The following is a 19,977-nucleotide window of genomic DNA, read 5'->3' as shown; positions in this document are numbered from 1 at the left end:
GAAGTTTCTACCAAACTGAATTGTATTTGCTTGTTCCAGCAGAAAACCCCTAGTGTTGAAAAACTATTTCAACCCACCAACCCTGTTTGATTACTCATTCAAAATAAACAACTCTAGGCAGCAACATATACAGCATTCTTTTTGAAAGAACCACCTTGAGTGGACCACGGACATCTTTAAAATACATTAGCCCACCCATATGTCAACTTTAGAGACTAGGAGAAATGCTGCAGCACACATTGCTTGAATCTGTCTACTAGAACAGATGACATTTTGCTGCCAAGGAATTGATTAGTCCAAAAGAAAAACTGTGGAAGTGACAGCTACAGGAGTTACTTTTGCTCATGCAATAGGTACCAGTGACACGTTAGAATGCTTTTTGAAACAGAAGACTCTTCATGGGAAGAGTAGGAAACATGGAAAGAAATTATCAACTATAACTAATGATGGTATCATTATAGGCTACTATCAACGTCAGCTTTCAAATGATTTGTAATATGTAAAACCCAGAGGCTTAGCAACACCAAATACTGATTTGCTGAAGTGGGGAAAAAAAAGAAGAAGTTTACTTAACACTATTACAAATAACAACAGCTAACTAAAGGAAAAAGATTACATACATCCAGTAATGAATTCTTCATTTATTTTATCATCTTCAGACAGATTTAGATCTTGTTCTTCATCAAACGAAGTATAATATGCAAGATCAGTTACCCATTTGCCCTCTTCATTTTGATAGACAATGCTGTGTGGTAAGTCACCTGAAAGATATATCAAATGCTACACTGCTGAATAAAGTAAAAAGGAATATGGCAAAGTCGCTTAAGTCTAGATTAAGAATAGATTAAGATTCACTTGCCAGAAGTCAGCAACAAGTTAAAAAAAACATAGCTCAAGTTGCTGCAATTGCAAGCTTAAACTGGTTTCATCATCAAATAAACAACAGTTAAGTGCAATATAAACCAGTGTCGGTATTTTTAAAACAAAAGCAAGTCAAAATTTATTCATCATACATTGTTTTTTATCACCAACTTGCACAACTAAAGAAAAATGCATAGCTTACAATTTTACTTGTTTTTCCATGCAACTGAGTCTTGTCATAATTGCATAGATGGGTTATATTCAAAGCAACCTACCTTTGTCTGTTGTAGCTGAACTTGTGTTCTCACAGCTGTCTACAGATGGCGACAGGTAGGTATCGGGAAGACCAACTTCACATTCAGTTGCATCTGTCTGAGGTGTATTTGCACCAAGAACTTTAGGAGTGGTGTAGTGCCCCAGAAGTCCTCTTGCTGCATGTAGTACTTCTGCCTCAGAAGCAGCCTGACACTCGGAGGACGGTACTTCTTGCTTTGGAAGGACATCCAAGACATCAGCTTTATTGCTGTCCATGCACTGAAGACACAGCGAATCTGAGCAAACCTCAGCAGCAGCACAGGAATGTAGCCCATCTCCAGTAGTCATGGAATTCTTAGCAAACAATAATCATTTGAGAAGTGTCAGAAGTGCAGTTGTTAACCTTTTGTGGTAACAGTTCTAGTACAAAATAGTCCAAGTTAACTATTTCAAAAAATTTGGAAAACACATCTAAAAACAAAGTGATGGTGTTAATTTTTTGTAAAGGACGGTTGGGTTGTTAGTTCAACCTCTAACAAGTTTTCAAAAAAACTGCCATCTTCTACTACAGTCTTACTTTACATGATAAACAGAAATTTAAATGACAATTTCATACCACTTGCTGTACTGCTCTGGGCAGCGTTTCTCTTTGCACAGGATATCCAGTTATTCCTTGATTTTGTGAATCTTCATCACTAGCATTTCCAGAATCTACTCCTGTCACAGCCTGGTAAGTGTCAGGAACCTGGAAGTTCTCCTTTGGGGGGGGGGGGGGGGGGGGGGGGGGGGGGGAGATTCAAGTTACACTAGAACAACTACACCAAAGAAAAAAAAAATTAACGCTACAGTTGTTTTTACAATGTTAAAAAAATCACTAGTAAAGAAATTGCCATACTTTGTTTGCTTATGTGCCACTGCCAGAGGCATCTTCAGGTGCTAGCACCACCACCAAGGATAATGGTTTCTGGCTACACCAATCCACACATCTGCCTCCAAAGGCATACACAGCAAGAAGATGGACGATCTCTTCTTACTCCTTCTACATCCTTTCATTCCCTTTAACAAGGGCACCATGCTACTCCTCTTCCCATTCTGGTTGACCCACTGCTGGATGAGGACTCCAAATGTAACTCAGAACCTGTTGTACCTAACCTACTGCCTATCTACAATAGCAGAGAAGCAGGAACATCTTACACAAATAGAAGAGACCTGAGGTCAGACAGCAGAACTGTGCTATTCTCACTCTTCAAACCTCCACCCACCCCCTTCTTCACATACAGCCATAGATCAGCAACTAGCAGCCTATGCAGACTACTTTATAGGGCTAACATATAACTTTCCACAGCTTGGAAATCCTGATGTCAGTTGGGAATTTTCTGAAATTTCAGAAGCTACAGTTCATTTAATTGTTTAAATCAATCACACTTTCCCATTCTGGTCAAGCGTGCAACTGCCAGGATTGCATGCATTGTTGCAAAGCCAGGAAAATGAAAAGGCACTTAAATCCCCAGCAATCTGTTTGCAGTGAAGCTAACTGCTGCTCAAAGGCAAACCACAAGCCAGCTAGTTACCGCTCTATGCTAATCTTTCACGCAGACCCATTATCTAGATTTATTTACTCTCCTGGAAAACCGAGTCTCTGTGATGCTATACGCTTCAAGGCTTGGACGTTGCTATCCAATATAATAAACCAGTGATTAAAAAGATTTTATAAACTAGTTGTGTCATAGAAAAGAAGCGCCAGCATGTTAACTTAGTAGTTATAGAAACAAAAAACAAAACTAGAACCAGTTACAATTAAAACTGGAACTCCAATTAAGAATAGGAACAAGTTAAACTACTGAAAGTAGTTTTGTCACAGAACCATCAGATTAAAATTAAGCAATTCCTACACAGACAATAGGCCCATCTCCTGGATATTTATTACAAGCAAATTATAAGTGAGATCAAAAGACAACCTTAGTTTCAGTTTAGCTGACCAGCTTGCTGGGGATGGAGGGGACAGGGTAAAGCAAGTATTTTATAGGCATTAGCTGTTTTATCGACACTTACCTTTCATCAAAAAGTCTTTAAGTTCAGAAGCTGTTAATCAAAATCAGTATCATGCCATCACAAGACAATGTTATCAGTAGATGCTTCTGCTTCGTTACTGATATAATTTCCCTTAGTAGACTTGAGAGGATCCCAAATGCTTATCTACAAATATTTTACCATCTCTGACACTAAAAACCACCATTATGAATCTGAGATGGGAAGCAAGGTGTGTAAGAAACATTCACACCTTAAAGCATTCAAAAGAATGCCTCAGAGGTACAATAAGTTCAGATAAACATCAACAGTCCAAAGCTCTCAAAGCAATTTACTTTTCTAATACAGACTAAGAAATACAGTAGTAAGTAGTCCAGCAGAGAAAGTCCATCTTCAGGAAGTACTACTGATGCTATATTAATTACAGGATTTCTCTGAGAACAAATCTCCATCAACCCAGAGAAAGGGCAGAAATCCAGTCTTAGAAGTTTGGGGTGGGGTGGCAGATTTGGGGTTTTTTTTTTTTTTCCTCTTTGCAAGATTGAATAACAGAATTGACTCCACAAGGTTCTCTACCACAGCTACTTCTCAGAAGAAAGGAGAAGACCGCACAGGACTAAGTGTGAGGAGCAGGGTTAGACAGAGGAGGAAAACCTGAATGGAAGCTTAAAGGAGACACCATAATAGGTAACTTCCTTCAGCTTTGCTGCGAACCTTCCCGACTCTTGGGACAGCCAGCCACTTACATAATTCCACCTTATCTCATAAACAGCAAGACCTTCTGTGACAAGCAGATGAATCAGCTGCTAGCTCTGTACTACAAGGAAAAGGAAAAGAAATACAAAAATAGCTACCTAGCTTCTTTCATTTTTTCTTTCCCAGGGAAAGCCTTGCTGAGGGAACAGAAAAAGTCAAAAGATCAAACAACTTTGTTTCTAGTTTAGAGCTGTATTTGCCATCTTTAAACTTAAAATGAATCCTTTGCTCTACAGGCTACCTGTTGGACAGTATTTGGGTTTGCCAGAAATAAAACCTAGCTCACCATGGCAGACAATCCCCAATAATGCTATCGTGTTTAAGGGCCATTGGGCATGCTGAGCTTTGAACTTAACTTTAAACCTACTTGAAGTAAGCCATTTTGAGAAAGCTTCAGCGCTGTACTGCATTCTGAGAGCTTCTGTATGTCAGTGTCTCCTCTTGTCATTTCTGGTTGTATCAGCTGTTCAAAATAGGCTTCTAGTTGGTTATCGAAGAACTCTTCATCATCAATATCATCATCTATTGAAAGAGAAGAAAGTATCCTATTCACCACCTTTCATGGACATTTTATATCACCTGACACTATCAAAACTAACTCCATAATTTTTAATACATTGAGTATCACAACACACACACACTCAGAGCATAATTATCCTGGTTTTCCCTTTAAATAACTGGGTCACAGAAACATATAATTGTCTTACTCTGTGACTAGTGATACACAGTAAAACAAGACTACCATAAACTAGCATTTTAACTCCCAGGTTATCAAGTGATTCATGTTCCTTCACATGATCTATAATCGACAACATTCCAACTAGCAAATCATATTTCACTTTTCATTTATGAGTATGTATACGTGTAACATTTCTCAAACTTCACAGAACATGGCTGAAGCATAGTTCTATCTTTCAACGGCGAAACAGGTTAAGTTTTATTACTAAGAACAGTATTATTCCTATTTGGCAAGTGAGACATGTTCCAAGAGACAATTTTCTTCGTTTGGGGCAGGTTTTTTTCATTTGTGGAGACTGGGCGAGAGGAGAGTTTCCAGGGCTTATGTTTGTTTATTTTTAAGGCTCAAACACCAGTCAGGTATTTAGGGCATTGTTAAAAACACTCTTAAAACCATTGTAAAATATATTCCAAGAAGTTTGACATGTTTACTTTTCACTCTTTCATTTCTAGGAAACAGTACCTTGTTTGCGTTTTTCCATACAAAAAAAACCAGTTTACTCAAACTTTATAAACTCAGCATTTATAAGTTCAAAACTACATTTTTTTTCCCCACGTAATTAAGAAAATGTTCATTTTCAGGTTGCTGGTGATTGTTTAAGAATTCTCCATCAATTTTTGGCTTTGGAGTATATTTCAATTCTTCACCTCAAAAAGATAATTCTGAAGAATATTCTTCGTATTTCCTTCTGCCAAAGAGGTCTGTACAATGCCAAGAATGTACAGGAAGAAAGTACATCTATACACACACAGGTAAGTCATCATTACTTTTGCATTCCATTTCGCCACTGCCCTGTACAGAGCCTGATTTACAGAAGCACATTCTTTCAACAAAATGAGATTTAGTTGAATTGGAAGGTATGGATGCTCAGCCACTTTGATATTACAGCGAAGCAATCAGCATCTGTTACATTTGAGAGTCAATAAATGAAAAATCTGAATCATGGCGCTGTTTCCATATATAACACTGGAGAAGGTGAAGGGATTGCAGCAGGCTAAGTTTCTTCAGTCTTTGAAAGAGGACTAATACCTATCCTCAGAACAAATGTCTATAGAATGCTTCAAAAATTATAGGAGGATTATTTGGTTACCTGAATGGTAGACAAATACCTACAATTCAAACTGAAATTAACACCACAAACAGTTGTTTTAATCATATTACCTATGTCTTGATTTCTTCTTCATGAAATAATAACCTGCTACCTTCCAAGTAACAAGAAAGTAGATTCATGTATTTTACTTTAGATAGTAGAGACTTCTTCCTTATTTTTAGAAATAATCAGCTGCAAAATTTACCCTGAATACAGAATTGCGTTACAAAAATTAGTACATTGCACACTGACCAGGAAAGATAAAAAGATCAGTTAGCTCCACCAGTACTGGAACCTTGAATAGGCAAATACTTCCAGCTAACGACTACCAGCTCCTTAGGAGGGCAGTTAAAAGTAATTCTGTCCCCTCAGGTGAAAAAAAAACGCCAGTATTTTTATTCAGCAAACTATTAACTTCATTTTTATATGCTTAATGCACAAGTGAAGTTGTGAAGTGAAGAAGTGAAGTGACAACAAGAATGAACAAGATGACTTCAAAGGCAGGCATGACATCTGTAGATGTCATGGGATGAACTGAGTAACCCTACTTGAATGCAGGACTGCTTGATCTCAAGAGAGCAGTAAACCTATTTATCACACTGTGTCCCTCATGCTTGCTGCATCTGACTACATACCCTGTCAACCTTCACATTATGTGCAAAGTCAACTGCATCAATAAAGAAGAGCATGTTTGTCCTTCAGCAGCAGCCACTGCAAGGGCACAGAAATTTCAAAAGTTTTGTTTAGTTGCACAGAACTCAAGGTCTCACTTTTATCCCTGTGAGTAAGCTAGACTTCCAACTTGGGTATCACCCTGCATGTGTGGCATCTAAAGAGAGTTGAACCAAAACTCAAGTAAAAGTTAATTCTAATTGCACATACGTGTTCATCATAGAAGCTTATCTCTATTGATCTAAACTGAAATTGCAGCTAGGGTTACCATTTCATTAAATGAATGATCACATTTCTACCTGCGTTTTTGATTCACAGTAACTGAAGACTGTTCTTTAACTTCTGAGATTGAACTTCTAATTCAGATCTTCTCTGACAAATTCCACAGCCAACTACTCCTACTAAAATGTTATAACAGCCAGTTTCCCAAAGGAACATAGTTTTCTTTAATATTCCTAATAGTAGTTTTTGAACAACTACAGACCTGTCAATACCTTTCTTCTCAAGTACGCAATAACATTGAGTCAGAATTCTAGACTCAATCACCCAGAGTTATAAACACACTTACCGGTAGAATCTTCTGCTGAGCTTGCAAGAGACAAGAGTTTCTCATTTTCCAAAAAACTTGAAAGGTTATTGCCAAGATGATCACTTGAAATTTTGCCTTCTACCACCTTTTCAGAAGGTTCAGATGGACCAACCTGTGAAAAGCAGCCATACAGAAATGTTTCTAGAAGTAACTAGCTATTGCATAAATTCAGTTAATAATAAACAATTCATTAGGTTAATAATATTCCAAAACTCCCCCCCCTTTTTTTTCTTCCTACTTATTCCAGCAGACATTTTAGTTCCAATGGACTTTGCCTGCTAGCTTCCAGAGTGGACACATGCAAGAAATACAGGGATCATAAAGGGGAAAGAGGAAAAAAAGCATCTGAAAGACACCAAACTTACAAGACCTCAAAAATAAAGTACCAAACCATAGCATTAAAGAATTTACACTTGAATAAAACACTGCTCCCCATTCATTAAGCTGCAATCACAACTTATAAGTACAAAAATAACTCTCAACAGTTTCCTACGCTGCTAAAACAGTGCTTCTTCAGAAGCTGTACAGCCAGATCAAACTTTTGTTGATGTTGTCTTCAAATGAGTGTACTAATTTATTTATAAAGTAGTATTTCAGCTGAATCTAACTGTTAATGTTGTATCTTTTATATACCTGAATGATTTTTAAAAACAGCACTATGTAACATTTGTTTTGGATTTACTCTCACATTCTTTTAACAGATCACGTTTGACAGCAAAACTGTTAAAGTTCAGAAAGCAAAGAATTTTAAAAGAACTTGAATTATGGTTTTCAGATGACAGCCTGTGAGCATTCAGCTGCAACTCACTGACACCTGTGGCCCCTAAAAAAATCAAATGAAAGAAAATGAAATCACTTTAGTAAACACCAGCTGACACATTAAGGTGTACATTTTGGACAGCATCTGGTTGCAGCCTGAGGCACATTTTCTATAAAGGGCAGGAGATCTCCCATTCCTGTCTGCCTTGTATCTCTGTATCTGTAACTGTCAGCTTCTCTAACACAGTAGGTAAAAACAGCTGAAGCACAGCCCTACCTGTCAATACCTGCAGCTATTTGCTAGCTCTGGGACAGACACACACAAGAGAAAAAAAAATAGAGGCAGCAGGAAGATTGTGTTCTTCCAAATGGTGCAGTTTTTAATGCTGAGTACACTGAAGAAGTCATCTAAACTAATATTCCTCAAAGTAATTAACAAGTACAGGGACAAGTCAAATCAGGTTGGTATTGTCTACTTCAATTTCCAAAAGCATTCCAAAAAGCTCCTCACTTTTCACCAAGTTTCACCTGGCTTTTCAGTAAGCTAAACTACAACTGGGATAAAATGTGAATTCCTTACACTGATAAAGAATTACAACTAGGAGTAAACAATTTTCACAGTTGAGAAAGATTAAATGGAGACATGCTCCCATAATACTAATTATGTTAAATGATCTGCAAGAAGGAAGCAAAAGTGAGGCACCACAGGCTGAGCATGCTAGCATCGTTACAAACTTAAGGGATACATAAGACAATAAACACAGTTCAATTGCCTCCCTCCTCCTCTCACAGAGTAAGTCTATTATGAGATTAATATTAGAAAACCTTTAATTTCACCATATTTAGAAAAGCTTTCACCTTTTTATTCTTACTGTCTGGAAGCAAACACATTCCAGTTGACAAATCTGAAACAAAACAATGTAGCATAATCAGTTCATATCAAATCAATAACGTTAGTATGTTCTCATGTTACACTACTAAGTGCTGACTATTCTACAAGATAGAAGACCGGGCCTCCTGAAAGTCTGAAATACACCACAAAAATAACCCTGAAACATACACATTATCACAAAGCCAAAGTTCACGTGTTTTTATAGCAATGATCTAAAGTATCTGGGAACAATTAAAAAGGCAGGGCTTCACCAGGGCTAAAACTGTAAAAACTATGAAAGACAAATACTGCCTTAAGGATTTCTATAAGGCAGTGCAAACAAGTAAGAAGTCCCAGGTTAGACTAGCAGAAGTGGGAAACAAGTGTTCTGTTCCACTGTTGCACTTCATCTACTAAGCCAATTCTTTTTTTGGATCACTTGCAAACAGCTTCTACCTGTCTTTGTGTTATATCCACCTATAATCCAACTGCAAGTCCCACAAGTCAAGAGAACATTTTAGACATGCACATACAAATTTTATCAAAAGAAGTTCCTAATTCCTAAGTAATAGATGGAAATAAAAGGCAATTTCCAGACTAGAATCCTAAATCTTGATTAAACAACAAGTTAAAACCAACTAGTTAAATATGACTAGGTGCTATCAAGTCCAAACACTGGGCAGTCCCAGTTTTCAAAAGCATCATGACTTTTGTTGCCATAGTTACTGCCACTTCCCCAGGACTACAATAAGCGACTGAAGCCAACACTTCACCACTAGAAGCCTGTTTTATAAGGGCACATTTGTATTACAAACTATAGTACTTTCTAATCAAACATGTTCTCCATTAAATTAATAGTCAACTCACAAAAGCCTACGCAAATGTTCAGATAAAGCTTAGAAAAGATTAAATATACTTGGTAATGACTTCATGTTTAATGAATTTTAAGGAATGAGCAGAATTTAATCACAGGACTAGCATCAGCAAAAAACCCTAGCAAATTTAACATTACTAGCCAAGCTCTTAAAGTAAGTTACAGAATATTATTCTGCTTCCCGGACTATATAGTCATACTTTAAAAAAAAAGCATAGTTTTCACAGAAAGTATACCAAACTACTTTTTCATGCATTATCTCACTAGAAAAGTATGTTTCCAGTTTCTATAGCTGTTGTTAAAGATCATCTATTTCAGGCTGGAACAAGGGAAGAAAAGAGATATAAGTTAAAACAGTGTCAAAGACTTAAGCCTACTGAAAGATCAGGGGTAGAAAACAGCTTACACATACTTTTCTAAAAGTGAAGTTCCTGAAATTAATCCAGATTCTAGTTATGGTATTTTATAGCAAACATTGTTTTCACCAGCTTCCTGTCTAGCTTCGTACTTTGGGAAGAAACCTTAGAACAATGTCAACCATAAGCTTTCTGTTTTCAGTTTGTTCAAAATTAAGAGGTTCTTTTTCAAAATTCATTTATGTTATGCCATAAAACAGTGAAGAGTCAAGAGAAGACATCTACAGCATGAAAAGCTAACTACACTGAGAGTAAGTATACAATTTTCCTCAGATTTTAATACCTTCCAATCGTTGAAGTGGCAACACCTCAAGTAAGGTATCTTGACTGTGACTTGAATGCTCAATGACATTCTGATCTTGCTCTCCATATACTGAATGGGGTTCTTTCAAACTAACAGATGTTGGCTGAGATGTTTGCTCTTTAACTTGTGTAGCGAGTTCCCTAGAAACACAATTATTTCAATGAAAAATCACTGTGAAATATATAGATCAACATTAGTATACAACATCTCTCCATATGAAAATTTGATAAATTACCTGATTTTAATGCCTTTGTCTCTAGGAACTCAGCTGTTCCCATTAATATAGATTGTACAGGCCTATTACTTGTCATTTTACAATAAATGAGTAAACATCAAGACTACAAAGGCTTCAGTTTCACTGAAGTGTGAAACATAATGCAACATATGTCTCTCTTTCTGTTTCTTTCTCCCATTTCTGCAAAAAGGAGAAAAAGTATAGGGGGGGAAGTATAAGGGGAAAAGGGTCTATTCCAGGCGAGTTCCATGATCCATTTGAGAGCAAGTCAAACCCTAGACAAGATGTTCCTTAGTCCATAACACCCGCATGCCTTTTGCAACATTAAATTAGGGACTAAATCACAAAGAACACAACTTGCTGAAATTCCATATAGTTCTGTTAAATAACAGGTTTTATAATTCTGTTTAAAAGTTATTTTTCACCTCTGGTTTCACAGGACTTCCACACAGGCAGATAAGATAATCACGTAAGACGTTAAAATTTCCACATTGAGAGAAATGAGCCACACTTTTGCTGTAGTATTTTAGATATATAAATGAAACTAACATTTTAAAAGGTCTAAAATGCAATTATTCTATGTTTTGTAGTATTTTTACTGCAGTACAATCAAGACACTGACTCCCTCACTTAAATCCTATATTGTTTTTATAGGGACATACTGGCTATCATGCAATTTTATCAAAAAGAAACATGTTGCGGTTTCTATCACAACAATAGGAACAAATTTGACCTTGATTAGAATAACCTATGCAACAACTTCCAACACTATGCCCTCTAAAGTATTTCTACCCTAAGAGTAACGCCCTCTAAAGTATTTCTCTAACACCTGTTATTTCTTAAGAACTAGCAATCACTGATGCTATAAGGAAGCTAAATTTAATAGAAATTGATGCTCCTTTCTGTATGCACACTGCATGTTATTTAGTTGGAACAGATTTAAATCAGAGCAAACTATTATTTACACACATGACATGAACCAGAAACATTAGCTTAATTCTAGATTATGCAATGTACACTATGTAAATACAAGCCAGATTCAAGTAAGTCAATTAATCACGCTTAGAAAATTCTTAGTGTGACAGAAAACAAAACATCGTAGTTAAAAAAAAAAAAATCACTTAAGATTCATTCCTGTCATGTACATGAGGCCCAATGAGTCAATTAAACAGCCAAACACTGTTTACGTATGGCTATACAGGCTGTAGCATTGCACAGGATGTTTACAGGTAGCCCTGTAACACTATCCCTCTTCTGAAAGCATGCAGCGTTTTAGCAGGAAAAGCTGCCCAGGCTGCCCAACACTGTAAGCTAACAAACTAATGCACAGCTGAGCTCTCCAGTTACTGCCATCAAAAGGCCAACAGTAGAAGCTGCTGCTGAGGTGGGCAATTTGATTATGAAGTATTCCATAATTAGCTTATAGTACGTATAGATCTACATACTATATACTGGTATGTGCATTTTAGGACAGAATTCGATTTTAACTGTTTCACTTACATGTCTTCATGGAAGCTGAGGGCAAATCTCCCCATTGGCTCAAGATCTGACTGATTACCACAAGAAGATCCTGACAGAGGTGAATGTTTCCCTTCTAAATAGGATGCACAGGTATCAGAAAGCCTGTAAAGCGCGAGAAGGAACACACAACAGAATCATTCTAATACGCACCACTCCTGTTTTCCAAAGAACTGGGGGGGGGGGGGATCATATTGATGGCCACTCATCTCCTATAAGTTCACTGATTTGAATATCTTAGCAATTTCAAGCCAAACTGTATTTAAAGGTACACATATGTACCCAGAACGATCCTCTCCAGTCTTCCGTAGTTCTTTAGTGAAATACCACATTATCCTTTTTAGCGGCTAGTGCTGTCCCACTTGGAACACACCATTCTGGAAAGAGTTTAAAGTCTGATCTTACCCCTTGTCAAGTCACAGGACAGTAGTTAAGTAAGCAAATGCTTCCAACTGTTACTCTTTACTCTACTCCTTGCTGAACAAATCATTATAAATTGTGTTAAATGTTAATTTGTATCCATAACACTATTTCTTACACTACCCTTTTTAAAATGAGCCAGATCCAGGCAAGTTAAAGAAGCAGTTAATAGAGCTAAGAGAATACACATGTAAAAAATGTATTACTCTCTATACAGCTTCAAACCTGAGTATACTAAGCTGAAGAGTCGAGTTAAACTTGACTGTTATCAGTCTAAAAACTAAATTACTCTTTTAAAGGGTAATTTTAATGTAAGTAATTTATGAGTTATGAATTAAATGCAGATTTTTCACCACTAATACAATCAATTCTATGTTTGCTGATTAGTATGCTACTAATTACCAAATAGTTTTAATCATCTACCAAATAATCTGTGAAAAGAATTTTTCCTCTCCAAAGTGGAATGTTTCAACCTGGCCAACTGGTTTTTTATACCAAGAGGTATTAACTGATAGTCTCACCTGTTGTCACAGCCCGTTTTATTCCTGGCAACAGTTGAAGCTGCAACAGGTAAGCCAGGGTTTGAGGAAATAGTAACATTTTCCAAAATGACACTTGCACTGCTGTTCAATGACTGGCCCAACAAGCTTGGAAACGTCTCATCAGCAATATTTCTGAAGCCTTCCATCATCCAGCACAAGCTGCTCAAAATAGCACTCTGCTTGGCAACGCCGTCAGCCCTGGCCCAGCAACATCTGAAAGCTGGAACAAAACAACTATACAGTTACACAAGTCACAATAATGCTGTCAAAAATGCATGATTTCTACATCACAGCCAATATTCTTTGGCAATCGCCCCACTTTGTCCACAAACGTGCTTAAAAATTACTTCCAATCCTTTCCCCCAAAAGTCTTTTGGGGGCCACAGTTTTACAGCCTTCTTGGACATTCTAAAAAGAGCAACAGCCCTACACGTTCAGTATCGACGCTGCACGACGTGCCCGCCTATATTTAGCCTGTAAAGCTAGTCGGACCAGGACGGCCCCCCTCCGTTTCCCCAGCGGCGAGCACCTGGGGAGCGCAAACCCCGTGACGCGACCATCAGGGGCCGCTACCTGGCAGGCGGCCGCCCAGCGCTGCCGATCCCGGGTCGGAAGGCCTGGGCCCGGGCCCTCCCCCCTCAGCACCCCGCGCAGACACCGCCACGCCACGGCTCGGGAACGCCGCGATGGCTGCGCCGGGGGGGGGCGGCCGCCGGCACCCTCGGCCGCGCAGGCCGGGACGGGGAGCGGCTCGAAGCACCGACCCCCTTTCCCCCAGAGAAGCGCATGGGCCCGGCCCTACCCGCAGCTGCCGCGGGAAGCCCGAAGTGCCAGCTGGCGCCACCGCCCCCCCAGCGCCGCGACTCGCCTGAGAGGAGCGGGAGGAACCGCGGCCCAACCGCCAAAACTTCAAACCGCCGCTCCCGCCGCTACGCGCCCTCCGGCGCCCGCTGCCCCGTCCCGCCCCGCCCCTCTCCGCTCCGCCGCGCAGCGCCCCCTACAGGGCGGGCGGGCCCCACCCGCTCACCCGGAGCGAGACAGACACAGGCCCCCCCCACACACACACACCCCCGGCTGCCGCCGCCCAGACCAACCGCTGGCCAGCAGCGCGTGCGCAGCGCCGCCGCTCGCCTCCCAAACTTTCCCGAGCCCGCGCCAGCTTCGCCCGCCCGCTCCCGCCCAGCCCCGCCGCCAGCCAATGGGCGAGCCGCAATCCGAGCCGGCGATTGGCCAGCGGGGGACGGCAGGAGGAAAATGTTTGGGAGGGGGCGAAGAGGGGAATGCTGATTGGGCGAGGCCGTTCGGCGGGACGGGGGCGGGCCCGGGGGCGGGGCGCGGTGCCTCCGTGCCCCCGGGGCGGCGCTCGGCAGCGGCGGGGGCGATCGGTTATTTGAAGTATTTCCTTGCGGAGCGGCGAGTTTGAATCCCGGTACCGGTGAGTACCTCGGGGTCGCGCAGGCGAGCGGCGGAGCCCCTGAGCCGCCGGTGCTGCGTGCCGGCCCTGCGGCCCCGGTCAGGGCAGAGCCGTGTGAAGAGGAAAAAGCTTCAGCGGGATTTACTTAGGTGACGGCTTGTATTTACATGACAGGCGCTGTTTGTATTAACTGGCTATGTTTTCTGTCGTGGTCTTGTTATATGAGTCACGTAAATGAGGTTGAGCAATGTGCAGTTTATACACAGTACATGGAAAATTTTATTTCCATTTTGAAGCAAAAATGGCACATTTATGAGGATGGATGAGAAGGCAGCAGATGCCTTCCAAACACGTGTATGTGTGTATGACAGCTTTAAAAGATTTAGATCAAATTCAGTGTTATTCCAGGACATTTTCACAGTGCACTTCTACAGTCATATTCCTGGTATGAAGGTTGCAAAAAGCTAGAAAGAGAGTGAACATTCACACCTTCAGCCTCATCAGAAGTTCATACTGTGTTCAATTATGTTCAAAACAAAAACAAATGACAACAAAACCAAACAACCCAAGAAAGCCACCTCCTGGCTACTACTACAAGACCCAAAACCCTCTAGCCCTGGAAGTTCAAGCTGAGATGTGCTCCAAGCCCATAAACAGTATACAAGGTAATGCATATCTTCTTTCAGAAGAATAAAAGGGACATCAGACTTCAAAGTGCCAGATAAATTTAAAATACTGCAAGTACCTGCTCTCATCACCCCTCTCTAAGCCCTTCTACAATCTCCCTCCCTCCTGGGGGTTCTGTTGCTTACATTCAAGGGCCCAGATCCTGCACAAAAGTCCAGTTCACAATCCTGACTCATGGGAGCAAGGCAGAGGAATACAGAGGAAAGCATGAGTTTGAGGAAGCAAAGGTCAAGGATACGGAATGCAAGGTCCGGGTTTGGAGAGATGTCAGTGGAAGTGGCAGGCAGGGGGAAAGGCAAGGATTGGCAACAAAACCAGCATAAGTTCATTTGTTGAAGTCAAAATACTTGGCCAGTCCATTGGAAATGCGACTTGTTTGCACTGAAACTGTAACAGCGTTTTTCCATCAGGAGTCTGACAGAGATTAGTCAGGATATCTAATAATACATGTTCAGCACAGAGGAAAATAATGTGACCATGCTGAATTAACTATAAAAACACACACTGAAAGCTGCAAAAAGTGGTCATTTATGTTATTATCATAACTGGTTATTCTGGGCTCCAAAAGAATAACAGAAGCAAATTTAATGAAAAAAAAATGCAAGCAGGAATCTTTCCCATAGATCTGCCATATCAAGGATAGTTACACATAAAGAATTATCTTTGAATATATTTGACACTTTGTTACACTGCAGTAATTAAGGCATACCCAACAGACACTGTAGGGTCTTAGCACAAACTTTTAGCATTGGGAAACAACGGTGTGTGTAGACACTGCCACCTTGCTTTTCCTGATGGCTGCTTAGGAAGGAGCCCTACGTTTTTTTCCTGGTACAAGTATAAGAAAATGATCAATTACTGTATTGAAGGGAGTGACCTTTTAAATGGTTAAGACAGAAATTCTGCAAGTGGCTTAAACCTTCAAAAGTGTATTCTGCTCCTTGCATACCCCAAACCAGTTTGTTCTGTTTTAGGAATGAGTCTTAGTATAATAGTTTCAATTGTCTTTTTTTTCAAATTACTCTCACATTAAGAAGAGAGGTTTCCTCAAACCCTTTGTATTTGATCAGCCTGTCAGTCTCCCAAGAAAGATGAGACCCTTGTGTCCAACCAGCCTGTCCGCTACCTGCATTTGACACCCCATGGTATTGGGGATGGGAGGGGGGTGGAACGTGATTTGACTGACCCATTCAGGGGCCCCCACTGACAGCATCACTGAGTCAAATCCCTTATCACAACTACTCAGATCTCTGGAGGCTTACGCAAAACTAACTTCAGCTGAAGATTATCAAGCTTGTGACAGAATTAAAGTTCAAAGATTGCCAGTGATAACAGAGCGGCTGCAAAGTAAGCTTACAATACACCTGATAACAGCTAGCATGAGTTAGTCATAGAATAAAGTTCTTACCCAGTAGGTGTCTCAGTGGCGGAGAAGACAGGCTTGGCCTGTTGACTGATCCCAGATGGAGTCTTCCCTAACTCCTCTCCTCATTTGTTCACTTTTTATACTTTGTAGTACATTGCATATCCAGTGTCATACACAGGATTGGTTACAACTTTCTGGCTTCTAATGCTGATTAGCGCACACCCTCAGATAGCACTGCTGAAGTTTTTCACTAACTGCGCATGCTCCCCAAGTGGGGTTTTGCCCTCTTTGGGGGGGGGGGGGGGCGGGCTGTTTGAGTTGGAGGTCACAATCTCCCACTACCACAATTACCTTTGTCCTACTTTCAACTAATTTTCTGTTGATGTACAGGGGTTGTCTTTTCACCGTCCGTTCTTTGTCCCCATCCTTTCCAAGGCTGACTCCCTTGATTAGAAGTCACTTCACTCATAACAACTTATGAGTGGGTCAGCCTGACCCAACTTCATGCACAGATGTGTTCAACATAATTTGGGAGTGTAGACAAAAATCCCTCCCCCCCCCCCGCCCCCAGCCTTTAGACTTATTTCAGTCCAGGACCAGTCCACTTTCTTTACATTTAGTTGGAGCTTGAGTGACTCTAATTGTACATATTTTTGTTACTGATTGGTATCACATGCCCAGTGAGGTGTAGTACCTGGGAAGTGGGTAACTTTGGGATGGAGGTGTGCATTAGTATTACAGTGAGGCTGTTTCATCTGAGGAAAGTAATTTTGCCACAATGGTTGGCTCAGCAGTGAACATCTCATATATTCTTCATGTGACAACTACTGTACAGCTTACCAGACCACCAAGTTCCCCTTCCTTCCAAGTTACTCCTGTCCGCAGGTGCTGAGATGATAGGATGTGTTGCTTAGGGAGCTGGGGTAGAACCCATGCATACCAACCATCCTGAAAGCAATAGCTGTATCTTATCCTAAAAAACTTCCTGTATTATTACACTTCTGCTAGGTCCCAATTTTCTCCAATTCCCCCCCAAAGTAATTTTCCCAGACTCATTCTCCCTCAGAGAAATAATCTTTCCAACCCCCCTTTAAACCATACATTTAATCATGTAACATTTCTGTTGTTTACCATACAAAGTGTGGCATGGTTTTATAAAAGTTAACTTTTTGGTAAAAAGGTCTAAACCAGGGGTCCTCAAACTTTTTAACCAGGGGGCCGGCGCGCGGATGAAGTGGCAGGCAGCCATCTGCAGCTGGTTTCCCCCCGCAACCCCCGGTGGGGCGGGGGGTCTGTAAATACCGGGGGCCAAACTGAGGACGCTGGGGGGCCATATCCAGCCCACGGGCCGTAGTTTGAGGACCCCTGGTCTAAACCTTTACCTCCAGCCCCACTCCCCAGTTCTGTTCTTGCTGGTGAAAACTGTCAGCAGCCTACCTCCACACAGTCAGCAAGCACTCTTAACACCACTGTTACCTCTAGTGTTTTTTCACAATACAAGTAAAATTCACAGGAACTTGGATCATTTTAGAAGAACGCACATTGCCCTTTCCATTCTCTTTATGCCAGTGGTCTGTACCCTAAGTAGCATGAGCCCACTTTGAGGCACATTGAAATACATGATTTCTTCTCTACAGTGCCCACCTTTATCCTTCCTCCCCCTAAGATCTAGCTGAACAAGCTCAGCAATCACATCCTGCACAGTAACACTACTCCCTAGCAATACCACGCACTCATTGTCCCGTCTTTGCCTCTCACCTGTCCCACACCAGCCAAAGCTTGAGCCAATGCCAGCATGCTGATCCACAGCAATGATGTTCATGCTGACACATCAAAAAAGGGGGCTTTCAAGTCAGTACTATTTCTTCACAATGTCCTAAGTAAATTATTCAATCACAGGAAAAAGAATTACATGGTATTTTGAAACCTAAAGACTCTAGTAGTCTCTGCAGATCTTCCACACACACCCATGAGAAAAGTCTGAGCACACCCTGTGGCACAAAAACGTTAACAGGCAATGGCACATCCAGAATGGCACAAAAGCAAAGCTGAGAATGGACACCTGGACCAAAAAAGCTCGTTGATCAGAAGCCAGTTAAAAAAAAAAAAAAAAGCCTATTACAAGAAAAAGCATACTAATACAGACCTTTTAGAATAAGTTTATTAATCAACCACAATTATAAAATTTAAATATTTATACAGCAAGATGGAAAATTCTTAAGTCACCAAATACTCCAAACTATTTTGCTGCAGTATACACAGGAATGGTTTTGTTACTTTTACAAGTTGATCCAATATAATCCTTTAGTTACTCAGCAACTTCTTGAAGGCATATTTAATTTTGAGAGTATGTTTCACATTTGTCAGTGCAATATACAAAAAGAAAAAAAATCCAAGACCATACTAAACTGATTCCAAAAATAAAAAAGGAAAAAAAAAGACAAAAAAAGACAGGCATATTAAAAGTCAGCTACTCCATAGTTTGTGGTTAATACTGTTTGTATGTGTTGCCATAGCTCAAAGGGTACTGATAAAATGTTCCTTTGACACACAAACATAAATAACATATTCCAAATATTGTAGTTTGTTTTGCAAAACATGCATGAAGTTCCCAATTTTTTTAAAAATCTTCTGTACGAGAGAAGAAATATCAAAGGCAGCCAGAAATGGAAGCATTCACAAACACCAAAATAAGGCCCTTCAGAGTTTATTTAAAGTAACATGTTAAACCCCTTCATTCTCAGGTAATAGATTAAGAGGCCGAGATACACATCGTCTGCGAGGGTGAGGATACTGGAGGTTGGCAGTGTCAGCATCGCAAGAGTGCTCTATCAGAGGAGGAGGAGGAAGGAGCTGGGCATGACTGGACCATCTCGATCCAGCCCGTGGGGAATCCAGAGGGGGAAAGAAATACCTGAAACAATTAAGAAAGGAACAAAACACCAAAACAAAAAAACAAACCAAAAAAAAACCAAACAAAAAACAAAACAAGAAAAAGAGAAAGGTAGTAAATACAAGGAGAACCAAAGAGGAGAAAAGACATGCTGGAAAAAAAAAAAAAAGGCTTTAGTATATCCATGCCAAAACCAATAGAACATAATAGCAGAAATCAAGGCTTGTAATTCAAAACAAGACAAATCTGGAAACTGTTCTTCAAAGGAAAATAATACAGTCTTTTCCACTGAAATTCATAGAAAAGAACACCATAAAAAGAATCCTAGTATACATCTTTACAAAAGAACGGATTGCTTTGGAAATCAAAAGGATGTTGTAGCACAGCTATTAACAGGCTTTAATTCTCCCAAAATTCCTGCAATTTGTTAACAGAGCTTTTAGTAACGCTTCATTTGTGACACAAAATATACATTAAATATTATTTAAGTACATTTTCTGCATATGCATCTAATTCAGATTAACTTCACAGCGCTTCCAAAATAGATGTAAAAACATCATTGTTTTTACAATGCTTTAAAATTAATAATATACATTTACAGAGAATAACTACTTTCAGTGAAATACAGTCTTTGTATGTATTTACATTTTTCTGCAAAATCCTCAGAGTAAATTTAAGATTCCTGGTG

The 19,977-nt window shown here is 40.1% G+C and overlaps 1 protein-coding gene across 1 annotated transcript in view; it reads right to left on the bottom strand.

Moving 5' to 3' along the window:
• Positions 1 to 19,977, bottom strand: part of CEP192 (centrosomal protein 192) — an 88,566-nt gene that overhangs the window by 57,146 nt on the left and 11,443 nt on the right. The window contains exons 9-19 of the mRNA XM_055799884.1: positions 19,122 to 19,310; positions 18,041 to 18,219; positions 12,909 to 13,149; positions 11,950 to 12,072; positions 10,194 to 10,354; positions 8,608 to 8,654; positions 6,970 to 7,102; positions 4,268 to 4,422; positions 1,733 to 1,873; positions 1,137 to 1,470; positions 621 to 761 (exon numbers count right to left, since the gene is read on the bottom strand). Of these exons, the coding sequence (XP_055655859.1) occupies positions 621 to 761; positions 1,137 to 1,470; positions 1,733 to 1,873; positions 4,268 to 4,422; positions 6,970 to 7,102; positions 8,608 to 8,654; positions 10,194 to 10,354; positions 11,950 to 12,072; positions 12,909 to 13,149; positions 18,041 to 18,219; positions 19,122 to 19,310 (1,844 nt within the window). The remainder of the gene's footprint in view (positions 1 to 620; positions 762 to 1,136; positions 1,471 to 1,732; positions 1,874 to 4,267; positions 4,423 to 6,969; positions 7,103 to 8,607; positions 8,655 to 10,193; positions 10,355 to 11,949; positions 12,073 to 12,908; positions 13,150 to 18,040; positions 18,220 to 19,121; positions 19,311 to 19,977) is intronic.

The sequence above is a fragment of the Falco peregrinus genome, chromosome 3, assembly GCF_023634155.1.
Source record: "Falco peregrinus isolate bFalPer1 chromosome 3, bFalPer1.pri, whole genome shotgun sequence".
Classification (NCBI taxonomy): domain Eukaryota; kingdom Metazoa; phylum Chordata; class Aves; order Falconiformes; family Falconidae; genus Falco; species Falco peregrinus.
This window is presented reverse-complemented; position numbering and strand designations above follow the sequence as displayed.